This window comes from Dysidea avara, chromosome 12, assembly GCF_963678975.1.
Source record: "Dysidea avara chromosome 12, odDysAvar1.4, whole genome shotgun sequence".
In the NCBI taxonomy this organism is placed as follows: Eukaryota; Metazoa; Porifera; class Demospongiae; order Dictyoceratida; family Dysideidae; genus Dysidea; species Dysidea avara.
In genome coordinates, this window is record NC_089283.1 from 8,994,485 (window position 1) to 9,021,933 (window position 27,449).

The 27,449-nt window shown below is 38.6% G+C and overlaps 2 protein-coding genes and 1 long non-coding RNA gene across 3 annotated transcripts; all 3 read right to left on the reverse strand.

Annotated features, from left to right (window-relative positions):
* Positions 1-288: 288 nt before the first annotated feature.
* Positions 289-7,161, reverse strand: LOC136241047 (uncharacterized). Its single transcript, XM_066032229.1, has 9 exons — positions 7,027-7,161; positions 6,929-6,977; positions 2,107-2,338; positions 1,914-2,044; positions 1,775-1,862; positions 1,046-1,107; positions 904-998; positions 696-839; positions 289-641 (listed from the first exon to the last, which is right to left on the reverse strand). The coding sequence occupies exons 1-9, from the start codon at positions 7,123-7,125 to the stop codon at positions 384-386; spliced, it is 1,158 nt and encodes a 385-aa protein (XP_065888301.1). The 5' UTR covers positions 7,126-7,161; the 3' UTR covers positions 289-383.
* A 3,208-nt stretch (positions 7,162-10,369) lies between these two features.
* LOC136241367 (uncharacterized) lies at positions 10,370-22,808 on the reverse strand. The gene is made up of 9 exons (XM_066032562.1): positions 22,643-22,808; positions 22,536-22,584; positions 13,737-13,968; positions 13,550-13,680; positions 13,411-13,498; positions 11,357-11,418; positions 11,212-11,306; positions 10,744-10,887; positions 10,370-10,690 (listed from the first exon to the last, which is right to left on the reverse strand). The coding sequence occupies exons 1-9, from the start codon at positions 22,772-22,774 to the stop codon at positions 10,433-10,435; spliced, it is 1,191 nt and encodes a 396-aa protein (XP_065888634.1). The 5' UTR covers positions 22,775-22,808; the 3' UTR covers positions 10,370-10,432.
* Positions 22,809-24,224: 1,416 nt separating this feature from the next.
* Positions 24,225-25,213, reverse strand: LOC136241265 (uncharacterized). The gene is made up of 3 exons (XR_010694228.1): positions 24,969-25,213; positions 24,724-24,808; positions 24,225-24,527 (listed from the first exon to the last, which is right to left on the reverse strand). It is a non-coding gene; the product is annotated as an uncharacterized lncRNA (long non-coding RNA).
* Between the last annotated feature and the right edge of the window lie 2,236 nt (positions 25,214-27,449).

Consider the following 27,449-nt stretch of genomic DNA (forward strand, 5'->3'; position numbering starts at 1 on the left):
ACATGATGTATGGTTATTTATAGTGCGAATGTGTGAACATGTGTTCATTCTAGGTTGTCAGGTACAAATGTGACAGCTGACCCACCCACCCACCCACCCACAGTTGTTGACCCTTAACTTGGTTGTCTATCTAAGGTGAAAATGCTGTTGCAAGAAAAGAGACAATATCCACACATTGAACATTTTTGTTTGGCAAGGTGATTGGCACATGTTCTTTTTCCAGGCAGGTAAAAGAAGAAATAGTTTAGAAAGCCTGTTTGGTTTTTTCCCTTGAGCTCACTTGGGTACAGTGGGTGATGCTGCTGCACAAAATATACTATACACTGTTGGATGTCTATAAAGTGTCAATAATACATCCAAAAATTTGTAACAAACAGTTTGTCTTAGACAGTTTCATCTTGGGAAACAGCAGTTTTGGGACAGGTTGGATTACAAGGAAAAGCACAGTCCACCACTTTAGACTTATAAACAGCATCATTTCCTGTCATCCAAGCATAAAACGTATCCCCAACAGTTTGATTGTCCACTTTGAACTTTGTCCAACTAGCAGTGCTAAGTGACTGACAGTGTATCAGACAAGAATCAATGAATGCTCCATTAGTTGGTGACTGGATAGCAGGACTAACTGCTGCCATAAATTCCTGTAAAATATAGTTAATGCCTTTAAAACATTTTTCACATGTGTGCACCAATACCTGGCCATAATGTTCCAGCTGTTTCATTTGCTCTTCAGAACATTTAGGTGGTAAACATCCCAGTTCTAGAATATTAGCAAGTTGCCAAGTATCAAAAGCTGAGTTGTAGGTGAATATGGGTGACTTGATATACTGGTAGCTGAACTGAAAGAGAACTACTGTAAATTTAATTGCAGCAATCACATATACCAGATTTAATTAAACTAACCTGAACTGAACCACATTTCCATTCTTCATTTGTTTTGGAATTGGCAGCAATACAATCCTGATTCATTCCACCAGAAGCATTTTGCATTTTAAATACTAAATACATCAATCAAGCACTGCACTGAGCTTCAAATGATACTCACTATATTTCCCATGGTCTTGTGACACATGCTGTCCATGTGTATTAGGAACATCAATGAAGTACCTACAAATTTTGATTCAAGTATGTATTTCCTAGCAGGTAAGACTATTTCTTAACAAATGAATAACAAATACTATCCATTTCAGCCTTTAATTCACTTTTTGAAATGTTAGCTATTCTATGAATAAAAATTTTGAGTCAGAATTATAGATGTGCAATTAATGACGAATCATTATGAGGATGTACTGTATTATGGAGACAGGAGCAAGATAATTAAATGTCATGTACTGTATGCAAAGCATCGATTTTGGGTTTGCTTAAACATTCATAATTATATTCATGCACTACTGTAATTAATTGAAGCATGCATGAGTTTTGCGTCACTTCAAAGTAATGTTTGGGCTCGACTGTACCCAACCAATGCTGCAAAGTAATTATGAAAGAACAAAGAAGCTAGCTTCTAGTTGACAACATTTTTTTTCATCCCCACCTACGTCGTTATTTTCACATCAATGAATTTGTACCATTAATTTAGCTAGTGGCTTAATGCAGCATTTAGGTTAGAACCTGAATAGAGCGTGCAAAAACTTAAAGGTTGTATTTGAGCTATCCCATTCTGCTACCTATACAGTCAATCTGTAGCATTAAAATAATAAGCTATTAAGTTATGTCATACACTCAGTATCTCGCTATGCCATGCTTGTGTACAAATACAGTTATTCTCACTCACCCTGCATCAGCTATTGCATGCATTGGAATGTTGCTGGGAATCATTTTGCGAACACGATCAGCATGTAGGTATGTACTAAGACCACCGGCTATAATAAAAAACAACGCTCTTAAAAGATGAGCTTTAATCACTCACTCACCAGAGCATCCAGTTAGTATCACATGTTCTGCATTACTCACTCCTACTGTAAGAAGAGCACTAATAACAGTATCAAGAATTCTAATCCCTCTGAAGTAGATTGTGTGAATACCAACTTTCACTGGATGTATTCTGTTACAACACAATAGCCACAAAGACTATGCATAAACTTACTGGCTTGCATGTACACTTACATATTGCCAGAATATATTCCTCCGTCACAGTATGGGATGAATGCTACTGTCCAACCACAAAAGTGAGGATTTTCACTGCAGTCATCTGATAGAAACCCTGCCACACCAATGGTTTGTATCCATTTCTTTGAAGATCCCAGGTCAGTAAAGCTCCTTTTCACACAGTCATTCTCATCACTACAATAACCTCCTCCCTCCATGTGAATAATCCATTTGTTAGGGTCAGTGGATCCTGTATGGTATAATAGACAATCACACAGATTCAAAAAGATAACCACTTGAGGGCTGTTTTACTGGATATAATTACACTACAACACTATTAAGTGTACAGCCTGCATACAATTCACTAATGATGACCTGCTGTTTTGAGACAACACTATTACCTAGGACTGGTGATGTGGACTTCATTGTGGCTATGGCTTATATAAACTGAGGTATTCATCTCCCTTATTACTCAATTTTGTGCTCTTTCCTTCTTCATGCTACCATATACATTAATTTCTAAATCACCATATGTGACCGGGCCTGTGAAAACAGGGCATGTGGGCACATATAATTTGCCTAACTTTTCAAGCTTTCGTGGCTCATAACTTTTGATACCATTAAGCTATAACAATGAAAATTTCAGCACATAAATTAGTAATTTAATAGGCTTTATAATGTAAGTTAAGATATGACTTGTGTGACAGGATGTATTTTGTGCCCACATGCCCTATTATTGCAGGCCCGGTCACATATCAGGTTGTATTATTGTTTAATTGTACTACTCCATACACAGTACAACTACATTTGTGGTGAAAATTTAGTGGCATGGTGCTAACCATATTAAAAATTATACTATAATTACAGGTTATCTATATAATTATGCCAAAAATGCACAATATAAGGGCATGGCCTTCAAAACAGCTGGCTATAGGGTATTTGTCACTGAATGCATAATAGAGTGAAAGGATGCAAAATCTAAAGTAAGAATGTGACATTGTTGCCACTCACAATAATTTGTGACCGGATTTGCGAAAAGGGGTCTTCCACACACATACAATTCTATGAGGTTAAAAGACCATAACTTAGTGTTCAAGAACGATACAAACCTGAAATTTTCACCATCCATTAACTGATGTTGGTGCTTAGTGCTGACCAAATTTCCAGTCAATATCTTTTTCTAATTCCAAGTTATGAAATTTTGAAAGTTCGTAAATTGGATGTGTGTGGAAGACTGCTTTTCGCAAATTTGGTCACAATTATTTTCACACTTTGTTGTATATACAGTACACCTATAAGAGATATCAATTATTCTGCTTGTATTTGCTATTCCTTAACGTGAGTCAAGAAAAACTGTTTTAATAAAATTAATTGTATAATTATGTTGAAATTATTTGTATGTTAACTGTATTGTTAGTATTTGTTGGAGTGGTCGCATTAGCTCTACCCGGTTATATTCCCAGGTGTCTAATGACATCTTGGGAGAGCGACCATGGAGATTTTGCTGTTTGTTTTAGTTTAATTAGTGTCTCTGTGATCGGCTCCGTGGACACATCTAGGAGGCTAGAGGCATCCATGTCTTCTGTAGGAGAGATAAAAATAGATATCAGCTTGGACTTATATTATGAATTTGTATTGTATGTATGTTGTTACTGAATGGAGAGAGAGTAAAGAAAGAGGAAACTCTGAACTTCAAAGTTCCAGTAGACTCTGACAATGATATTATCAATAGTCAGGTAACTAAGAACTTCATTAGCAGCCACTGTGTTAAATGTATACAACTTCTATCATTCACTAAAGGTTTTGTTACAATGTGGTTAAATTGACTGCATGTTTGCTAAAAATTGACATTCTCTTTCACACTTTGGACTGCATGGATGGCAGCATACAGTATAACAGTGTTGAATAATTAATAAACTTTGTCACTGTTTATCGGCTTTAGATAATAGTATACAAAATCAAAATTACCACTGGAAAACATTTGCATTGTACTCCATAGCTGACAAGTAGAAGTAGGCTGGTGTTCAACCTCAAAGCTTGCCCAGGGTATAAGTAGTGGTTGCCATAAACATTAATGCTGCATGCTCTCTAGCAGTATAGTGCAGTGTTCTGAGTTTCCCAAACACAATATTCAGACAACAAATGTGAAATATTTACCAGAACTTGTCCAGTGTCTGTGAATGATATTTCAAGCCCTGTTTATGCATTTCCACACCTTTTTTCATACCATAATTCATTTTATTTTCGTGCAAAAAGTTTTTATGATTAAATTTTCATGCAAAAATATTTTCATATGATTTACGTGAATGACTGCTCTATTACAATAGTTCAATCTTGTGTAAACATTTTTATGTAAGACACAAGTTTTGCATCCAAATAAAAATAAAAATTACAGTATACAGCCATTGCAGTGCCTTTAAAATATTGTGGAAAGCTACAGAAGATACGTAAGTTAGTCCATTTATGTAGTGAAAACATTTATTACTCCTACATTTTTGAGAGTGAAAAAATTTCATTGATTCCTCATAGGTTTGTGTGCTGATAACAAAATTTTTCATGAAATTGGTACAGCATTTACTGTGTGAAATTGGATGTGTTTGCAAATCCATGAAATATGCTACATTGAAAATCTCAAATTATTAGTATGAACAATAACAGTTATGTCTGTAGTCAAAGTGCCACTTAAATAACATAGAGCTGTGTGAATTTCATACATTACTTTGATGGAATATGCTATATAGCCAGCTGCAAGTTTGCTTGCATTTATACAACCATATAGGGTGCTTAATAAATTGTGCATAGTTAGTAGCCTAACACTGTGAAGTTTACTCATGCCAAAAGCATATGTATGCTATATTAGAGGCATCTGGGGTCATATTTAGACTGCAAAAGCATCGGTTAGCCAATCATAACAGTGGTGGATATAGGAATTTTCAGAGGGGGCTTCAGGTTCAGGAAGTTTTCAATAACGCAGTGGATATTCGTCCGGCAGCCGGACACTATTTCTGTTTGATATCTGTCCGGCAGTGTCACCCATAACTTGAGTATCAAACACACTAGTTGTATGAAGGTAAGTTTTTTGGTGAGTTCGAGGCGAGCTAGGGTTGGAGCAAGTGAAGGGAGCAGACAGTGAAAGTCATCATTGTACTTAACAGGCAAGCGTCAGGTTAGCGTTATGGTTAGGGTCGGGTTGAGCTTTGGTTTCTTCTTCAATGGGTATTTTTCTTATATAGGTTTCTTCTTGAATGACATAAGGTAGAAACTAAGGGAGTTGGGTAGCTGGGAGCCACGTAGTACAGTGGTTACCACACTGGAGGTACCGGGTTTGATTCCCGGTCAAGATTTTGGCTTTTTTTAATTTGGGACTCTTTTTGTCCAAGTCTTTTTTATTCAAGTGACTGCCGGACGGATATCCACTACCTTTCAATAACTGTGATCCATATCCATAATCCAGCTGGGGTTGTTAACTCAGTCTTACAGCTCAGTGGCCTATAGCTACATAGATCTATAGTGAATCATAAAAATCACTCCAAAACATTGTTTCATAGTTGATCCAGGCCTTCGCAGAAAGTTTTGAAGCAAAACAGCACTAAAATGATAATTATTTTTAGAGGAGCTTAACACGCTTCAATGCTTTAATGTCATTTTTAGTGATTTCAAAGGCAAAAGTATGAAGTTGGCCAGTAGAAATGGTGCCAATGTGATACACTATGCATAACTGTTAATGATTTTATCACTCACACAAATCGTACATAATTTAGGGGCGCGCACACTTTTTAGAGGGGGCTTCAGCTGAAACCATTGCAACCCCCCTGTATCCGCCACTGCATAATAATATATAGCTAAGCATGTTTTAGAATAATTATGCACGGGAACGGGTGACTTGTCCAGTATACATATAGTTTCACATAATTATTATGTATATTCAGCCATTAACTTGTATAGCTAGCTACGTTTTCATCCTTGAGAATATTTTTGTTAGGCTCACACTGAATACAAAAAGCCTAGCTGTATTTGTAACTGAAAAAGCTAGTTATAGTAGATGAATAATAAGATAATGATTAGTCTAACTGAAAAGGTGAACTTACTTCATTATTAGCTTTTTTTCTACCGAATGATTGAGTGCACTAAACTAGCCTGCTCCCATTTCCTGGGGACCCTAAAGGCAGTGGCAATTCTAGACCTGACCTACAGGAAGGGCCAAGTCTATAGTCTGTTCGCATTCACCTGAGCCTTCATTTCTTGTTAATAACTCTTGTTACATGAGTCAGCTGCCCAAACATTTAGTAGCGCTGTGAAACCCTTTAAACGGGCAAGAACAAGTGAGTTATGAGGCTTTAAAAATATCCCATACATTTAGTATGGACAATTCAGGTAGGCAAACATGTTTATAACATGAAAACATGCTATTTCCTCTACAAAACTATTGAAAGTGAACACATGTTCACCTCTTTGATATTACTATATTTGGCGGGGGCTCAGGTGAAAGCGTACTGACTATAGGGAACAACATATTGTTGTATGGTTGTAATATAAAGTAGAATTTCAGGGGGGTCTGGGGTTGCACCCCCAGAAGCTGCAAGATTTTGCAATTTGAAGGCTTGAAAACAGCTTAAAATTTAAAATAATATTATGCTAAAAAACATGGAAAATGCTAAATCAATTGATGTTACAACTACAAGATTTCAGTTTAACAAGTTATTTTTCAGCAGTTGGGGGGGGGGGGGGGGGGGGGGGGCATGACCCCCCCGTATAATCGCTTATGCCTAAAGGTCTATTATTATTGTAACTAGCTATATGGGTAGAAATACATACATTTATAGCCACTACCTTTCAGTACCTTTTCTAAGATAATATCCTGGTGGAGATCCATCTAGGCAAACCGCGCCCTGCAAATTAGGACAGTTAACTGGCCTAGTTATATAGTCTTAATAGTACCTCGTCTAGAGCATCAGTGACCAGTGTCAGTGATAGGTCTACAGCTAATCCACAAGTAAACAATAATAAAAAGAAAACAACTCGCAGTATCACGGTCATCTTCGCCACACTGTGACACAGTAAGGTCACGCAGGAGTTACGTAATGAGTTTAGATCACGTGGCGCCGCCCGCCACTTTAGGCGGCAGATTTTCAGAACGTAGCGTGACCTCTTACTAAAAAACAAACAAGCCAGTCTACAGGTTATGGTTTAGTAGATGTAATATAGTGTATCATGCTTCACTAAACAGGTTTAGCTATATCAGTAATGAACCATGCAATGCCTAGCTAGGCTAAGCTAGCCACTATACCGAATTTATGATTACTAGCATTTACATTTGGAGTGTATAACTAAACTTGAGAACAGCAGATGGAACAATTTAAACACTATCACCAGGTCACCAGGTGAATGAATGCATGACAGATCTGAGGGATCAAAAACAGGAATCATGCATTTACACAGAAGTACGTACAGAAAGCCAATGTAACACCACAGCAACAGTGTACCCCACCATAACAACCAGGTCTGATGTAAGTGTGAGCAATGTACCAGTCCTATTTGCAAGGACTGATACCTACAAGTACTCCTTTGGACTGAACACCTGTAACATCTGGAGCGACCACTAAACCACACAGCTGTATCAAAGAAACTTCTATCAACCAATTCAAGAACCTACTCATTTACAATCAATGAACTTGTATTGCAAAGTTGAACAGTAATAATAAATTTTTAAAATGGGCAATTAGAGGGCAACAGTCATAAATGCATTTTACAGGTACAATCTGTACACTGTGAAGAAAGTGGGCCAAATAAGTTTGAATTGTTTTGCAAAGATTAAGATACTCTTACAAAGCAGTCACTACTCTAATAGAACAGTCACAATTCTAATGTAATCAATTTTGATAAATTTTGCAAATTATAATGATACTACCTTTTGATTTAGTACACTTTTCTATCAAATAATTTAGTACACTTTCTATCAAACAGCTAACAACGTTTGCAATGCAACTATCAAAAATACCCCCCAAATTCAAACCTAGGAGGTTTAATATTAACTTTTTCCAACAGTTATCCAACAGAATGTATAATAATATCCTTCATTCATCCAGCTACATCAATCAAACTTCTACTGTACATCTTCTTCTCTTAGTGAAATAAACACTATGTTATCCTAACACTTCTTGCCCCCCCAATAGTGTCTCCTTACTCTCCTAGGTTCGCCTACGGTGTGTGTACATACATACATCTACACTGTATATGTAGTATGCATGTGCAACATATTGTAAGAGTAATCTACTTTTAAAGTATTTGTTATAGGAAGAGCTAAAATTTGGTTTCTATGCATCTGCAGAAAGGGCTCTTATAGTCTTTCCAAATTGCAAGTACTACACTGTTAAAATGAAGAGTAACCACAATTCTCAAGGAGTTCTCAGTGCAGGGAGGATTTAACACCCCTGGAGAGTAACCATTACTCTAAAGGAGTAACTGGGGAGTAACACATGCTCTGAAGGTGGTGTCACTTACTCTTCAGAGTAATGGTTATTCTCTTCAGAGTGTTGGTTACTCTCCATGGGGTGTTAAATCCTCCCTACACTGGGAACTCTTCAGAGTGGTGGTTACTTTTTATTTTTAACAGTGTAATCCACTGCTTGAAGGTTCTTAGTTTACTAATTTGTTAAGATGCTTTACTGTAGTTATACTGATAGTAAAGTGTCAGTAAACTTAAGTATATGGAACATAATTATTTTACTAAGTTTTAAACTCTCAGTAAAACATCAGTGAATGCGGGTTTACTGAAAAACTACTAAAATAACAAACAATTAACTGTTCCATATACTGGGGATATACCACTGTAGTAAACTAAGATACTTCAAGCAGTGATCATAGCTTTTAGCCTATCACCCTAAAATAATTATACAACAAGTTATCACAGCAAAAATAGTGTTCCAATACTACCTATTCTAACCCCGTCTTTATTCAGTATTGGAACAACTATTTTAAATAACTCCCTATAATGAGACAAAACGAACCTCAAATCTATAAATGACTCTAATGTCATTCTCTATTGAGGGCTGTGGTCTATTTTTGTTTGAGTCAAGGTAAAATGTTTGGACTACTGGTTCCAACACCTAAACATAGACGGAATAAATACAGTCAGTATTTGTGTATGAATTATGCTGTGTATGTTTGGGGCATAATGTGACCAAATTTCAAGTTGGTGCCTTATTCATAAGTTAAGTTATGGGTTGGCAGGTAGTCCAGGTACATGCAATTGGAAAGGCTATAAGAAGATCCAGTCACATAATAGAGTCACAGTGCAGTAGTGTAGGGACACAGACTCCAGCTGCTTACAAATTTTGAACATTACTTGTACAGATGACAGTATTTCAATAAATATTTGGGCTCCCTTATTGTTAGCTATATATAGTTTTGGCTTATAGGTTGATAATTATGTGTAACTCCACTGAAGTCATCATGTGTTATACCACAAATATAATCCACCTACAGCCTGTACGTTGTGGTGGAGAAAGAAATGGGACACAAAGATATGTCCACGATGCATGCAAATACGTAAGCTTGTTGAAAAGGAAAGCTGCAGGTATTTTTGGGCTTGAATACACCCAACTAATACTGCCAAGCTGTCATGAAGAGAAAATGAGGCTGGTGATATTTTTGGCTGAATATGAAAAGCCCAAACCTTAATGATCCCTACTAGGTGTACTACCATACTATATATGATGTACTATTGTTGCAGTACACATCAATAGAATTAGTTATACGTGTATATTGACTACTATATTTGGTGAAACCATATACCATTGGCACACAGCTGATATGTGTGCCTTCAGACCACATTACAGATATTAACTGTACCAATACACCCTGTAATACAGTAGTAAAGAGCATAATACATTTAACGAAGAAACATCATAGCAGACCCAACTTGCATGCATAATATTGCCATCATGCAGTATGAACATAATGTGCCATCCAATAACAAGGACCCTCTGCATGCCTTACAATGTTACTTGTACACAATCCATAAATGTGACTGGATCTGCAAAAAGGGATCTTAAACATAGCCTTTCCAAATTGCCATGTTTGACAAGTCATAACTCATCATGTGTTTAACCCATTGGCTTATTATTACATCCAGGTATAGTGCTATGTTAGGAGTGTAAGGTGACCAAATTGCAGGCTGGTAACGTACACACAAGTCAAGTTATGGATTTCCAAGTACATGCAATTGGAAAGGCTATAAGACTCCTTTTCGCAGATCCGGTCACAAATTTTGAGTCACAAAACAAATCATTCTGATAATGATTAATACGCACATCCATATAAATTTGTAACAAACAGTTCAGACTTAAACAGTTTCATCTGGGGAAGCAGCAGTTTTGGGACAAGTTGGATTACAAGGATAAGCACAGTCCACCACTTTAGACTTATAAACAGTAGTATTTCCTGTCATCCAAGCATAAAATGTATCCCCAACTGTTTGATTGTCCACTTTGAACTGTGTCCAACTAGTTCTACCTAGTGACTGACAGTGTATTAAACAGGAATCAATGAATGCTCCATTAGTTGGTGACTGGATAACAGGACTAACTGCTGCCATAAATTCCTGTAAAATATAGCTAATGCCTTAAAATATTTTTCACACGTGTACACCAATACCTGGCCATAATGTTCCAGTTGTTTCATTTGCTCTTCAGAACATTTAGGTGGTAAACATCCCAGTTGTAGAATATTAGCAAGTTGCCAAGTATCAAAAGCTGAGTTGTAGGTGAATATGGGTGACTTGATGTACTGATAGGTGTACTACAGTAACACAGAGAGATTCAATAGTAACACAGAGAGATTCAATAGTAACATTAAATGTGACCAGACCTGCGAAAACAGGGCATGTGGGCACAACTACAACCCATCACTCTACAGGTCAGTACTGGAACAGAATATTTGTATTCTGCTATAACTTGCATCATAAAGTCAATTAAATGCTTACTATGTGCTGAAAACTGTAATGCCATAGTGTAATGGTACAAAACGTTATGAGTAATGAAAGCTTGAAAAAGTAGGCAAAAACATGTGCCCACATGCCCTATTTTCACAGGCCCAGTCACAAATACTATAATCTAAACTAACCTGAACCAAACCACATTTCCATAGATCATTTGTATTGGAGTAAGCAGCAATGCAATCCTGATTCATTCCACTAGAACCATTTTGCATATTAAATACTAAAATATATAAGGATTTCCATTGAGTTTCAACTGCAAATAACCCTCACTATATTTCCCTTGATCACGTGACACATACTGTCCATGTATATTGGGAGCATCAATGAAGTACCTACAAAATGTTCTCGCTATGCTACATGTGATGACAGTATTATTACGTGTAACCAGGTGTAGCATTATTTGTGCATAAAATCATCTCAAGTAATTTTGTGCATTTGAAGGATACCACGTACAAACACAGTATCCTTGAACGTGGCATCCTTACTCTATAAATATAAGCCTAATGTATAATATGGACTGTACTTACAGACTGGACTCACGATTATCGAGCTACAACTGCAACTAAAGAGGAAGAGCAGTACCAGCAGTTGTAGCTTGATAATGGTATGTCCAGCATTACAAGAGATAAATAATTCATGGATTATTGTTAAGAAGCTGTTTCCAGCTCAGTATGTGAGTCCAGTCCGTGAGTCCGGTCCATGAGTCCAGACTGCGAAATAGATTTTAAAAAGAAAAGGCTATTGTTTTGAGCAGTGAGCACCAACACAGCTCAATAGATGTAAAATTTCAGGTTCGTATGTTTCTTGAAAACTAAGTTATGATCTCCAAGTTCATAGAATCAGATGCAAGTGGAAGGCCCCCTTTTGCAAATACAGTCAAAACTATGAAATACACAATGGCCATACAAGGCATTGATGGGGATATATATGATTGTGGAGACAGAAGTAAAGCAAAATTCATGCATTCAGAGGCCTGATAGAAGACAAGGTATGGATATGTTGTTTTGAAGGGTTTGACTGTAACAATTAATATATTGCCAAAGTAAAATTGAAAAAAACAGAGGTTGATTTCTGGTGGATTTTAGCCAGAGAATATAAACATTTATGATCTCCACTGTCCACTATTGTTACCATATATTGTACTTGATAGTTGTAAGTTTTCCAGTCCTCCATGATAATAACAGCCTTCCTTACTGTATAACACACTATAATGCAGACCCAGTAATGATCATCAATACGGGAATCAGCAGCATATCCATGCAACATTTCTATACGCATTTCTGAATGTAGATCCATAGGCCCTGTATGGTTTCTTGTGCACTTTCCTAGACTACAAATTGTCTGTAGATCAAGTCACCATCTCAGTTGGGAATCTTTTCTGCATTCAACAGTGTTTTAATAACAAGGTTCTGATTTGCTGTTACACAGACTTTCACTATAACCTTCTTTGCATGTCCTAGTGACTAATAAAAAGTGTAGGGTGACCTTGTACTTGTTCATTACCATGATCCTTACTTGAATTTAAAATTGTATTTGTTTGTACACTCTTTGGAACATAAGTATGACTGGTGAGTCTGTACATACTGTGACACAGGAAAGAATAGTGCCAGACACACCATAAAACTAACTTCACATCTAAATGCACATGTCTGACTATCAAATTACTAGAAAGTGGAGTGGCCATTTCAAAGTTCAGCTATATTCTGCTTGACATGCAGCGTTGTAAGCAAAAAGCAGGACAAGAAACACCTCTGCAATCAATCCAGTCACTAGAGAAATTACTGAGAATTTCCGTATATGGTAAATGTGATAGTAAGCAAAGAAAACATTAGCATGCTCTTGTGAAGTGACATTTGCATGGTATATATTGGAGAAGTAAACATGAATGTACAAAGGCAAAAGTAAGCCCATGATGCATGTATTATAGCTGAAGCAGTTAGTGAAAAGGCCAAAGTGACATCATTGGACAGTGAAGAAATCAAGCCTGTAGCACTTACCTTAGTTCAGTTATGCTTAGCTGGAGGCATCAGTCAGTCAGTTAGTTATTTAGTCAGTAAGTAAACAATTCAAGGTTAATAATTTAGTCCACAGAAACGTGTTGAAAGCATTTTCACTCTGGAGGCCTGTTTAGATTTGCCTAACCAATACTACCAAGCTGTTGTAAAAGCAAATTGAGGCTGACTTTTTGACAGGAACCCCAAAATCTTCATGATCCCTAGCATACAGCACTGCCATACTTTATGAATGTGTACGTCATACAAGCAATTCTGCATTTGCACCACACCACATGCTTATATTATGCATGTGCAATTCAACACACTCACCCAGCATCAGCTATTGCATGCATTGGAACATTGCTAGGGATCATTTTACGAACACGATCAACATGTAAGTAAGTACTAAGACCACCAGCTGTACAAAAGAAACGTATATGAGTATTGTGAGCTTTGCATGCTCACTCACCAGAACATCCAGTTAATATAACATGTTCAGCATTATTCACTCCTGCTGTAAGAAGTGCACCAATGACAGCATCAAGTACTCTAATCCCTCTGAAGTAGATTGTATTGGTTCCAACCTTCACGGGATGTACTCTGTTACAACGCATAACCACAAAGACTACATGAAACTTGCTTGCATGTACACTTACACATTGCCAGAATATACTCCCCCATCACAGTATGGGATGTACGCTACTGTCCATCCACAAAAGTGAGGATTTTCAAAGCAGTTGTCTGACAAAAGCCCTTCCACACTAATGACCTGCTTCCATTTCTTTGAAGACCCCAGATCAGTAAAACTCCTTTTTACGCAGTCTGTTTCATTAGCACAATATCCTCCACCCTCCATGTGAATAATCCATTTGTTAGGCTGAGTGAATCCTGTACATCAAAACAGTGACATAACAATAAGATATAAAGAATATTATGTAGCAAATTGAATAGCCAATCACACAAACCTTTTACTCCTGATAAGGACTGTATTATGCTTGGAATTTATTAACATAACACATGCAACTCTAAGTGTTTTTAGTGACTGCTCTATTAGGGTAAATACATTTATTACTTGCTCTATTAGAGTATCTCAGTCTCCAAAATATTCTGCAGGAAGCATGGAATTACACATATCTTGGCTCAGTCACAATTTGGTGTGTTTATGATAGCGCTGTGTGATAACATTTATTGTGATACTGTTTCCTGTATGACTTATTGTATAAAGATAATTATTTTGTAATTGTCGAGATATCAAGATAGTAGTAAACCACCATTAACTGCTGAACATTAATGGCAGTCATACAGTACACTTTGTAAGAATGTTCTCTCCAATCTCTTTATTTCCTTTCCTTCCTTTCCTTTCTTAGCAGTTCAAGTATGTCACTATACTATCCCTACAAAACATCTAGAAGCCATCAAGAGATCAAACGTATAGCAAAGTAAAAGACCTAGAACTAGCTATAGTTGGGAGCTGGTTGTTCCGCTATTAATTTATTACTGTAGAACTGTTAAATGAGTATTGCGGCATTGCATGTTTAAATATCAAGTGATTTAGTGATGTGAGCATTTTACAAAAAAAGTTGTAACTCCTACATTACATACACATTCTGACATACTGAAATTTTGCATGGATGTCAGTTAGGTACTCATGATTGTGTCACATTTTGATGGCTTTAAGAGTAACATTTTCATCAGTCATTAGGTATTGTTTTGGTAATTGAGGCATGCAAGCATACGTGAGTTCCGGTAATTGCATTCTGGTAACTGATTACTTCAATTCTGCACCAGCTGTTATTGCTCAGGGGAGGCAGCTAACTTGGCATGGGGCATAGGAAGATGATATCATGGGGAATATCTCCTTGAAAATGTTTGAAGGCAAAGGTAGCTATGTTCCATGGAAATAAGGGTGTCAATTACACTATATAACATAGTGGATACAAACTTGTATAGTTCAGTCATAGGACACGACACTACAGCATTGTGGTCACAGATAAGTATACCTAGAGAGGAACCATTATTGATAACTGATGCAGAAAGTGTGCAAATAAACAAAACAAAACAAAAGCAGGGGGTTCCCTTTTAGAAGAGCCTTAATTTAGCTAGATGAGCTGTTGGAAAATTTTTCCTCAAATTCAGTATACATCACAATGATCTGATCAGTCAAAGAAATACCTATTGCAAACACTTTTATGTATAAAGACAAAAATACTCATTTACCTCTCTTTACTGCAAAATCACTCAAAACTGCTACCCCAGCCTTTGCAATAAGCGCCTCTAAAATCATTATTGTTTTATTATGGTTTAAAGCTACCTCTAAAGAATTCAGTTGCATTTCTAAATGCCTAAATGGTAAGATTTAACAGTGAAACATTGCTGGGGAGTAATTGTTTGCTATGAAATATTATTATTGGGTGGGTAGCAAGGGCATAGCCGGGGGTTCAGACAAACCCCCTTTTCAGAAACAGATTTTTTTTAAATTAAAAATCACACCAAAACTTACAGCCCTGAGCTCTCCAGTAGCTACTTGCATACTGGTGCAGCTCTGTACTACTTTTGAGGGTGACATCCCATTATTTTAAATGCTGAAACATCGATGAATTAAGCACTGCATCACATGATCAATTGTGCATGTGATTCGTGATGAAAATAGCGAAGGACTGTTGGTTCAATTGGTTGAGACATATTGCAAGGAAGCAGCTGCGATGTTGTACCTGTGTCAAGTTAGCACAAATCATGAATAGTTGGTGTATATTTACATGATGAATGTTTTGTTTATTTGTCACATGTTGTGGGCACGTGATGTGTCAAACATAGAGGAGTACAAGCCAAGTATAGTAACAGGAGGACTGAACGAGAATAATGTATACCCGGAAGAAAGTATTGCCAACTATAAGGAATTCAAATGTGGAAGGCTCCTGTCTGCTAAGAAGTTCAATGAAGTTGGCTGTCAGTCAGTGTCCAGAAATAAAGATTAGCTAGTATTACATTAAGTTTTTTTCCCCAGGGTATCCAGCACCCCTTGCACTAGATGTTGAAGTGCTAACCAAAAGGTTTACAATAGGTTTGTAGCGGCGGTTGTAATACTATAGCAGTATCGTACCTGTGGTCACAGCACCAAAAATGATGCGTGATTCTGCATAGTAAGACCAGGTTCTCCTTAGGATCAGCGAGTAGGAGAGGGATTCGACTAAATACGCACACACTTAGAACCCACTATCGAAACTCTATAGACACGTGATCATGCGTGCAATATTACAACTATTATGCTATATAGTACAGGTTCATTGCTCCGGCGTCGCAACATCCTCCCAGCAGGCAGAAAGGACTCTTGCCCACTCTTTCATCTTCACTGTGGCTCTTTGGGCTGATGATCGTTGTGGTCGGGCACTTGTTAATGACGTAGGAGTAGGACTTGCTGATGACTCTGTACTTGTACTATCAACTTCTTCCTGGTGGCTCTGTATTTTCTCAGTCTTCAGTTGTGCTGTGACATTGAGTTCCAAGGGATACAGCCTTGTAACTGGTCGATTAGTAAGTCCAGTAGCAGTACGTAGTTTTACAGCTCGTACTATTCCATCTCATCCTGTAATCAGATCTTCAATAACTCCCATCTTCCAAGTGGTACGGGGTGTGTCATCATGGATAAGTACTACATCTCCTGTCTTGACTGATGTACTGTTGTTGCCAGTAGCTCTATGAACTTCCCTTAAGGATGTTAGATACTCATGACGCCATCGTTTCTGGAAACTCTGTAGAATGTTAGCAAGTACCTTGGCATTACCACAAACTTCACCATAGGTAGGATCAATCAGGTCATCATCATCTGCTGTTTCATGAGGGAGGTATGTTATCCGTCTTCCATGTAGCAGGTGGGCGGGTGTCAATGGCTCTAATTCTCCTTGTTCAGACGACACAAGTGTCAACGGTTGGTCATTGAGTGCTGCTTTTATTTCCACAATGACGGTCTCTAACGTGATCAGTGACACGACACGTCTCCCAAGCACCTTTGCTGACTTTGTAAGTCCCACCATCCGTTCCCAGAAACCACCCCACCATGGGGCTCTCTTGGGGATAAACTTCCAGCTAACACCTCACTTACCCAACTCTCTCTTCACTTCTGGTGACAGCATCAGGGAATGTAGGTCATCTGTAGCTGACAGGTAAGTGGAAGCATTGTCCAAGACCATTGTAGTTGGAAATGTTCATCTTGCTGCAAATTTACGAAATGCCAATAGAAAGGTCTCTGTACTGAGATCTTGGGCAATCTCTAAATGGAGCGCATAAGTAGTCGCACATGTAAACAAACACAAATAGACCTTAATTTCCTCTCCTCCATGTCGTACATACAATGCTCCAATGAAGTCCACTCCTGTGTACGTAAATGGATGAACATTCTGTGTCCGTATAAATGGTGGTGGTGCAGAATCTGGTGCAGAATATGGATTACGGCAGATGACTCAGTTGCGCAGCAGAGACTTAATGAATTGTCTAGCAACTGGAATCCAATAGGATTGTCGTAAGGCTGTCAGGGTTGCACCTGTGCCTGAGTGGCATAATGTCACATGTATGTCCAGAACAATCAGTGAGGATAGAGGGTGTTTGGATGGTAAAAGATAGGGGAACTTGGTTAGTTCACTAAGTGGAGCATTGTGGATGCGTCCACCACATCTTAGATATCCTTTAGAGTTCTGGAATAGTCGAAGTTGCCTGACAAGCATGATGCGGCTAGCATTGGGCTGCTTTGTGATCTGAACTAGGTTAGCAATTTCTCTCCAGTACACTGTTTGTTGAGTATCTTTGATCCATAACAATCTTGCTGAGACAAGTTCTTCAGCACCAACAGGTCCAGTCTGGCGTTGCTCTGGAGAGGTTTTCAAATTTCCTACAAAGCGAAGAACATGTGCAGTTGCAGTAAGTAATTTACTAAGTGTGCTGTATCGGTTTATTGAGATGACACAATGAAGTCCAACATCAGGCTGGTCTGGAACTGACGGAAAAAACTCTGTAGCAGTTTCTGCTGCTACAAGTAGTGGAGATAAACATGGCTGTTCACAGGATGGCCATAATGATGGTGTGGTGAGCCAGTCTGGTCCATGCTGCCACAGCTTTGAAGACATCAATACTTGGGTAGTTGTGCCCCTAGACAGGAGATCTGCAGGATTTGCAAGTGTGGGACAATATCTCCAATTGGCATTCGGCAGGCTTGTCTGAATATCAGTGACACGATTACGTACAAATGTTGGAAGTTGTTTTGTACTGTTGACCCAGTGCAGTACTATCTGGCTGTCAGACCAGATAAATATTGGTGGGTCTTGCAATGGAAGGTGTGTCACTACATAACATTTTAACCTTGTGGCAATCAGTGCAGCCATCAATTCCAGACGTGGCAAGGTGAGTTGCTTCAGGGGTGTAACACGAGTCTTCGCTAAGACAAATGAGACTTGGTCTTCATCAGTAATAAAGATGATAGCTCTGTAAGTCTTCTGACTTACACATCGGCAAAGCAGTGGATAGTAGGGTGGGTGGGGGGAGGAGCTGGAAAGTAGCACCTCTTGACAGAAAATTCTGAACATTCCTTCAAATCACTAGCAATTTCTGTCCACTCCTTACATAGGTCGTCAGTCAGTGGCTCATCCCAGCCAACCTTGTGTTGCCACAATGCTTGTAAAAAAATCTTGGCTCGAACTACTACTGGTGAGATGAATCCCAAAGGGTCAAATATCTTAGCTGTAGTTTGTAGGACTTCTCTCTTAGTAACCAAGTGGTTGTAGGTGAGGATAAAGGGTTTTGCCACTAGGGAAAGTAAATCAGTGGTTGGGTTCCACCGCAGGCCCAAGATGTTGACAGTGATGTGATCATCCGCGGTGCTGTCTTGAACAGCACTGGCCTTGAACGCATTACTGTTAGAGGACCAGCTGCGGAGGTTAAACTGTGCACTAGACATAATGGCTCTTGCTTCCTTGTAACAGTCTATAGCTGCACCCTCTGTGTCACAACCAGTAATGAAATTGTCAACATAAAGATTACTTTGCATATCTCGAGATACAGGTGTGTTCTGTTGGTTGAGATGATGTTGCAGCACTACATTAAGCATGAAGGGAGAACTAGTCGCTCCAAAGGTCACAACTTTAAATGATAAACATGAAACTGGCTGGAGGGATTTGCAGGGTCCGATAGCCAGAAAAAACCAGTGTAGTCTCGGTCATCTGGGTATAAGCGAATGTTCAAAAAGGCTTTCTCGATGTCAGCTGAGATCCCTAATTGATGAAGTCTGAAACGAATAAAGATTGAGCATAATTCATTAGAGCATGGTACACCAATCTCTAGACAATCATTTAGTGAGGGGTGGCTGGATGATTGACGACAACTACAGTCAAAAACGATACGGATGGGTGTGGTTGACGAGTCCTTCTCTACTGCATGGTGAGGAATATAATGAGTGTCACTATGTCCACATGATGTGTCTATCTGTTCAATAAAACCCCTGGCTTCTTGGTCGGCAATGATTTGATTGTAGAGTTGCAGCAGCTTGGGCTTAGTGGCCAGTTTCCTTACTAGTTGACATGTTATATGTTCTGCCATGGCATAATTGGTAGGAAGTGGAGAGTGATGCATTCTCCAAGGAAATCTGGCTATGTATGCTCCATCAACAGCTCGTGAGACACAGGAGGTGAGGTAATTCTCTGTCATGTCAATCTCAGCTGTGTCATCACCTTGTGAAACTCCAATTGATTCTAGGGTCCAGAAGCATTCTAAATCAAAGCGACTTTGGGTTGGGGTGACAATTACTGAGACATTGGTTGCCATGGAGTGAAGATACTTCTGTTGGGAGGGACCTGAAAGGAGGTAACCTAGCTTCGATTCAACTGCAGTTGGTCCTCTGCCATGCACAACTTTGTCTCCGACTATGTCCCAGTAGTAATCTGCTCCTCCTAGAAGTGAGATTGTGAACTTTCTGTCTGAGGTAAATGGATGAGCCAATTGAAGGCCTTGGAGGTGTGGAAGCTGTGAGAAGTCAAGACTGATACAATTTTGTAGTGGTGTTACAATGAATGGCACTACAAGTACATGTACAAATATTTGCATTTCTTCTCCACTCCTGGTGAGAAATGTAATCATGCTAACATTGAGGTGACGACTTGTTGGGTGCTTCGTACCAAATGGTGAGATAGTGATAAGTTCCTTTGGGTAGGAGTGGAGCTCTAGAATGCTGGCTAGTTCTTCGGTGACAAAGGGCCTTTGGGACCCTTCATCCAGTAATATATTGGCTTCGGCATATCTGTTTCGGTTTGTGACTCTTGCTATAGCTGTTTTAAGAAGGCAGACATTGTTATGCTGGGGAGGGAGGGTCACGGAATATGCTCCAGTAGGTTGAGTGGCTGGCTAAAGCTGAGGAGCAGCTTGATGTTGAACAGCAGGTTGGTGTTGAACAGCAGATGTAGGGTGTACTCCAGTTGATTGAGGTTGAGCAGAGGTCACAGAGTGTACACCAGCAGGTTGCAGTTGAGCAGGGGTTGTCAAATTTTGCTGCTGATTCGGTTGTTGCAGACTGGTTGGTTGATTAACTGAGTCACTATCCTGGTGTCCAAGTGAACAAAGACTTGTGTGGTGTTTACAGCGACAGTGATGACAGCGATGTTTAGAGTTGCAAGCAGAGATCTTGTGGTGTCCTAGACAGTTGAAGCACAATCTCTCTTGGCGTATGATATCACTGTGTTATTTCGGGTCTGTGACGGTGTTGCACAATGAGGGAGAGTGAGTGCCTTTACAGAAAAGGCATTGTGGTTTCAAGTTTACAACGGGCTTGCTAGTCCCAGTGACAAACGCTGCAGTTGGTGGCAGTGGAGGCTCTACTTGAGATCCCATCTCAATAATAAACAGTTCATTAAGAATGGCAGATTGTAATTCACTGACAGTCCACTCTTGCTTACCATGTGCCCATGTTAAGTTTTGCTTGATCTTTCCAGGGAGCTTTTCAAGGATAATTGACACAAGCAAGCTTCCATAGGAGTCCTCTTTCTTCCCGAGTGACGCAAGACTGCGAATGTGACTCTTGATGGTATCATGGAACTTGTGCAAACTGGAGTGTGGCTGATTGGGAATGGGAAGGTTGATAAGAGCTTGCATATGTGCATCAATTTGCTTATGTGGCTGCCCAAAGCGTTCTTGCAACAAAGTTACTGAGTGCGTGTAGTTAGTATTTGTCAGCTGAAATCCAGCAATGACCTTGGATGCTTCCCCCTTGAGTTGTGCACGCAGATAACTTAATTTCTGGACTCCAGTTAAAGATGTGTTGTTGTCAACAGCTGCCTCGAAGCAGTCCCAAAATGCTTGCCAATAGAGTGGGTTGCCAGAGAACTGTGGCAAGTCCAATTGTGGGAAATAAGTAAGTGAGACTGATTCTCTGATGTGGTGCTCTTCAGAAACAGGTGGTGGGTGGGCTGTGGAAGATGGATCTTCACATCTAGTGTCACTTGCTTGAGGAACAGTGGAAGTAAGGCTGTGATTAATCTTGGCTTTAGCAGTGGATATCGATGAGGTGATCTCTTCTGTTTGCAATACTTCAGCCACTATCTCGTCATCATTGTCTAATGCTTCGAGAATCTTAGTGTCCAACGTTGTTATCAGATTCTCTTTACGTTGAAGCTGCTTGTGGAGGTCCCTCAGGGTAGCTATTTGATCTGCAGCGATGGGAGGGGAAGTAACCAGACACTCATCGACACTCTGTAGCAGTTTCTTGAGGTGTGCGTGATAACCTCGTCGAGAACTAATGGCTTGCTTGACTTCTGCCATGATCCTTTGTTGATAGCTCACAGCACCAAAAATGTAGCGGCGGTTGTAATACTATAGCAGTATTGTACCTGTGGTCACAGCACCAAAAATGATGCGTGATTCTACGTAGTAAGACCAGGTTCTCCTTAGGATCAGTGAGCAGGAGAAGGATTCGACTAGACACGCGCACACTTAGAACCCACTATTGAAACTCTATAGACATGTGATCATGTTTGCAATATTACAACTATTATACTATATAGTACAGGTTCATTGCTCCGGCATCACGACAAGGTTTACAATAACAATAGGCTTACAATAGCATGTATTACAATAGGTTTATAGTTTCTATAAGTTGCATAAACAGCAGTGTACAGATTTTAGCTAGTTCGATGCACGAACAGCACCTCTTAATGTCAATGCCCAAGGGCACATTTTGTGGGTTTGTATGCATCATTTTTGTTCAAATGTGGTTAAGCAGAAGTACCCAGGCTTTCCCCCAAAGACATTAATTGTGCACTTCAAATCCGAACCCCCTTCCAGATTTTCCTGGCTATGCACCTGGATAGAACGAAGCTGCAGCAATAATCATGGAACCTCCCTTTTTAAAAGCCGTCTGGATCCGCCCGTTTTAAAATAATTTTAAAAGACTGCTATACTTAGCCACTAGCTTACTACAGTACCTTTTCTAAGATAATATCCTGGTGGAGACCCATCTAAGCAAACCGCACCCTGCAAAAAATAGTTACAGTATATGATACGCCACAATTTTGTGTCAGTGTCTCCCCACCGTATCTGGTGCATCTGACACTAGTGTTAGTGACAGATCTCTAGCCAATCCACATGTAAACAATAATACTAGGAAGAGGGCAACGCGAAGTGCGACAGTCATTCTTGTGAGTAGTTCCAAAGGTAAGGTCATACGAGGGACACTAGCGTAGTCACGAGTTACATGTTATTACTATAGTGGCGCCGCCCGTCTCTTAGTCATAATGCCGTATAGAGGAAACTTTGGCGGGGGGAAACTTTGGCGAATTTGGCGATTCATTTATTATTTTTATTAGACAATTATCCCTCTAGGGACCTGGCAGGGAGGCTAACAGTAAGCCTGTGAAGCAGGGAGTCAGAAACCTGTAACTGAAAACTATGCCGCTGAATGCAGAAAAAATCCCAGGCCAGGCGCTGACTTGATCCACAGACAGCTCAAGGGGTAGTCACTTCCGTACCGCCAATTGATGCGCTCGCGACCGGGATCAAAAAGTTTGATCGCCAAAATATTGCCATGATCACTTGATTTCATCTATTTAAGAGCCTAGATTCTCGTAAAAGCTTAGTAAATTCTCGTGTTTCCCAAAGTTAACTTTGTTAAGGCCCCTGTCCGGGGGTTTTGCTGTGTGTATGCTGGCGGTCCATGCGGTGTTTTTGTAGGCCTGTGTAGGCTCTGTAGGTTTAGCTGCTTTTTCTTTTTTCTGCTTTTTGTCATTTATAAATTAAATTAGGTTTAAAAAAAAAAAAATTTAGCTTAACGCTTTCCAAAGGTGCTTGATCGCCACTTTTGCGAACGCCTTGATCGCTTGATTCAGTGCAAAAATACCACTTGATCGCTTGATTAAATCTTGATCCCGGTCGCAGGCTCATCAATTGGTGGTATGGAGGTGACTACCCCTTGCAGCTTGCAGTCTAGGCAAGTGCCTGAGGAGCCACACAACCTGGGAACCTGGACTTCCTCTGCATTCAGCCAGTACTTAAATATCTTGACTTCTCGTTTTTTCATTAAGGGTTATTTATTAGACAACTATCCCTCTAGGATTCACTACAAATTCGCCAAAGTTTACCTCTATACGGTACACTGACATTCCTAATGATATTAGTGATATTGTTCTATACCATATGCGTATTTTGTACCGTACGCGTATGGTATGTACCATACGCGTATGGTACATACCATACGCGTACGGTACGATTTTCCGTACCATACGCGTACGGTATAGACGTACGCGTATGGTACGTACCATATGCGTATTATGCCTTTTCTCAGTATCTTCTAGCCTTGCCATCACCTAGCTACAATGGGCTGTCTTTACAAGCATTTCTAGCTGAGCAAACTTAGAACACAACACAATAATCTGCTTACTATACTGAGCTGTAACGTAGCTAACTATAAATTTATTCATCAGCACACTGCATGCATTTTATCCTTGCCATGCATGCCCATGCATTTCCCACTATAATCCTATACTAATGTACCTAAATCTTATGTACATGATCTCACTTTGTCTGCAGAACTTTACATAAATGGTACTGTGCATGTATGCTACTTTATACAGTAGCTATCAGAAGCATGCAGATGGTCTTATATATATATACTCAATTATAAGTGTGGATAACTGACAATTTACAACAGAATTGGGTAAATAAGCAAGGAGAGCAATTACAACATGCATGGTAGCTAGTAAGTTCTAACTGAATTATACACATATGCATATACTGCTTGTGCAAAGCTAATAACTGGAAAAATGAACTTCGTAAGTGTCATCAGTTGTGCAGCATGGCTCCTCACTGTATTTGCATTTTTATATACTATGTACACTCTTCTTCTTTTGAAGATCCAATGTCTTGTTTACGTACTTTTCTTGTTTATACATACTGTAAATAGTATATTCATCACACTGGACCTACAAGCGCAAATTAATGTGGATGTTGTTAACTTTAAAGAGTACATTCAGATAAGAGTAGCTAAACACATTGTCTTCCCTTCCACAAGCATGACAGTAAGTAGCAAGTAGCTATACAACGCACTTAACAATAATAAAACAATGCTACTTAATATACATTCATTACTGAACTATACAGTAGAACTCATAAACTCACCATAAAATCTCTGCCATGTTATGTTTTCCTACTTCATCTCAGCAGGCAATGTACATGCCTCATTCAATAGCAAAGATTCAGCGAACTACAGTTTTAAAAAATTTATTGCACAATTAATTACTATGCACATCAGTCTTAGAGTATAGCATGTCTAATATTGCTATAAGCTACAGCCATGCAGATTTACATTAATTTGCAAACTAAAAACATTACTTTCTCTACAGTTATATCTCTTTGCTATATACCTCCCTCAATGTTATTGTATCAGCATTCTCCAGGTCTTCCTCTGTTTGAGCAATCATTATACATTGTACTTCTCGAGCTCATCTGATTAAAATTGTCTGTTCAACACACCTTTAGTGCCACCAGGCATAAATATCCATTTTTAAGTGGAAGCTAGTGTACTAACAAATTAAAGGTAAACAATAGATTATATGTAGCAACAATAGAATAAAATATTTAATGAAATAATATATATATGCCTGAAAAAATTGGCCAATGGATGCAAATTATTTAATATGGTTGCTATGTTGTAACCAATCAGACAGCAGTATATGGATAATTATATCAAAATCTTATGTTTATATTTAGCTACAATGCTACCTCTACTGGCTTAGCATTTATATCACTATGCATTCCAGTTATATTCATTGAAAAATCGTGAATATCAATATGCTGGCACAATTCTACAGCCTAAAAGAAATGAATGTCTTTTGTCCTAAATAATGCTTTAGAAGATCAAACTTCAAATTTCAGTTTCTGAGTAAGGCAAGGAGCATACTGCTCTTGTTTTATGTTGAAGGGATAATTGGGCACCTTTAAACCCAAACACATTTTTACAAAGTTCGTATATACAAGTATATAGAGAAACCCCTAGTAGAGTTTTGGGTAATATCGCTCTATATAGCTTTTAATTATTGTACTAATCTTTGACTATCTTCAGGAGTATTTGTAAACACATAAATATTATGTGTGGGTATTGTTCTAATTGTAGGGAAGTCCATTTATAGGCAAAACAGACTACTGTATATAATATTATTAATCAATAACTGAAAGTACACAATAACAACTAACTGTTACAACTACAGTACACAATATTAATGTTACAGGTATGCATAAATTACATTATATTACATCATGTCACATCATTACATTACATCATTAACTCTATTATAGATATGAAGGAGGAGTAGCACTTGTAATAATGGCCTAGTTTTTGAATTTTCATTGTATCAACAATGGATCATGAATCCAATAAGAAGCAATATATGTGTAGCAATTGCAGCCACAATGTACTGTGTGGAAGAAGAAACAAAAATTAAAATTTACCACACGTTGTCAGTGTGTGCAGTTGCTATGCAACAGCTAGATAATTTGTGCCTGCATGCAATTATCCATGAGTGTACAGTAGCTAGTATCTATCTGCATTTTGATACTAAGAGCAAGTTTATCAGTGTAAGGAGTCAAGTGTTACATCATTTTGTTTGCTGGTATGTAAAACGTGTGGAAAAGGTACCTTTTCACAAATCTGGTCATTTTAACTCAACTATTCTAAAGAACGCATACAGTATACCAGCTTGTGTACTTTCAAATCAATTACACTGTGGATAAATGAAGTCATTTATTATAAAAATGCAAGATGGAAATCCATGACAAATAAGGCAGTAGACAGCAGGATGAGGCAATAAATCAATATGTACAAAAGTCAGAAGACATCAAGAAAATAATCCACAGGTGCTTACATAAACCATCATAATTATATGGGTGATGGCTCTATTGCATGTATTTTGTGGAACTGTCAGATACTTTGATGAAATGTCAGATACTTTGATGAAATGAAATGAACAGAAAGACTAGCCCCTCCCCCCTCCCTCTTCCCCGAACAGAAATGAAAGCAGAGTGTCATCAGGCGTAGTCAATAGGTACGGCAGTGCAAAAACCTTCTGCTTGATATTATACGCATACCAGGTTAGCTATACTCAGATGGTACGATTTTCCGTACCATACGCGTATGGTTGTACCATACGCGTATACGCATATGGTATGTACCATACGCGTATGGTACAAAATACGCATATGGTATAGAACAATATTTATTTATTTTTATTTATTTATTGATTAGCAAACACCCAACAGGGTTTTTACGCTAATGTACAAGGTACGTACACATAAGTGCCTAGTTTAAGTTACAATAACATAAGTGCCTATAATTTAGGTTACAATAATGATTAGTACTAAGTTACAATAAGTGCTAAGTTACAATAGGTGCTAGGTTACAACTAGTGCTAAATTTCAGTAAGTGGTAAGTTACAATAAGTGCTAGAATTACAATGAATACTAAATTACAGTGAGGGCTAAGTTACAATAAATACAATAAGTGCTAAGTTACAGTTACAAAGTAGGAGTAGTTGATTGTTTAAATGTTTCAAGATCAATGGTAGATAGATTAGGGATACATAGATATCAATGTTCTCTCGTTCATTTCAAGACAATTAAGTCAATTCTCTAGATGTTATCTGTTCCCCCATTGCCTAGTGCTTGACACATTCCTAAATACAGCTATTATGAAAATCTTCTCAAAGTAAATATATGTTAGCTAACTACACTAGCTAAGCACCCGATGGCATGTCTTTGATTTATAAAACGAATAGACATTGCCACTGCATGATCCCTTAATCTGTACGTTATGTAAATATTTCATCTTTCAAATGTATTAGTAGTACTTG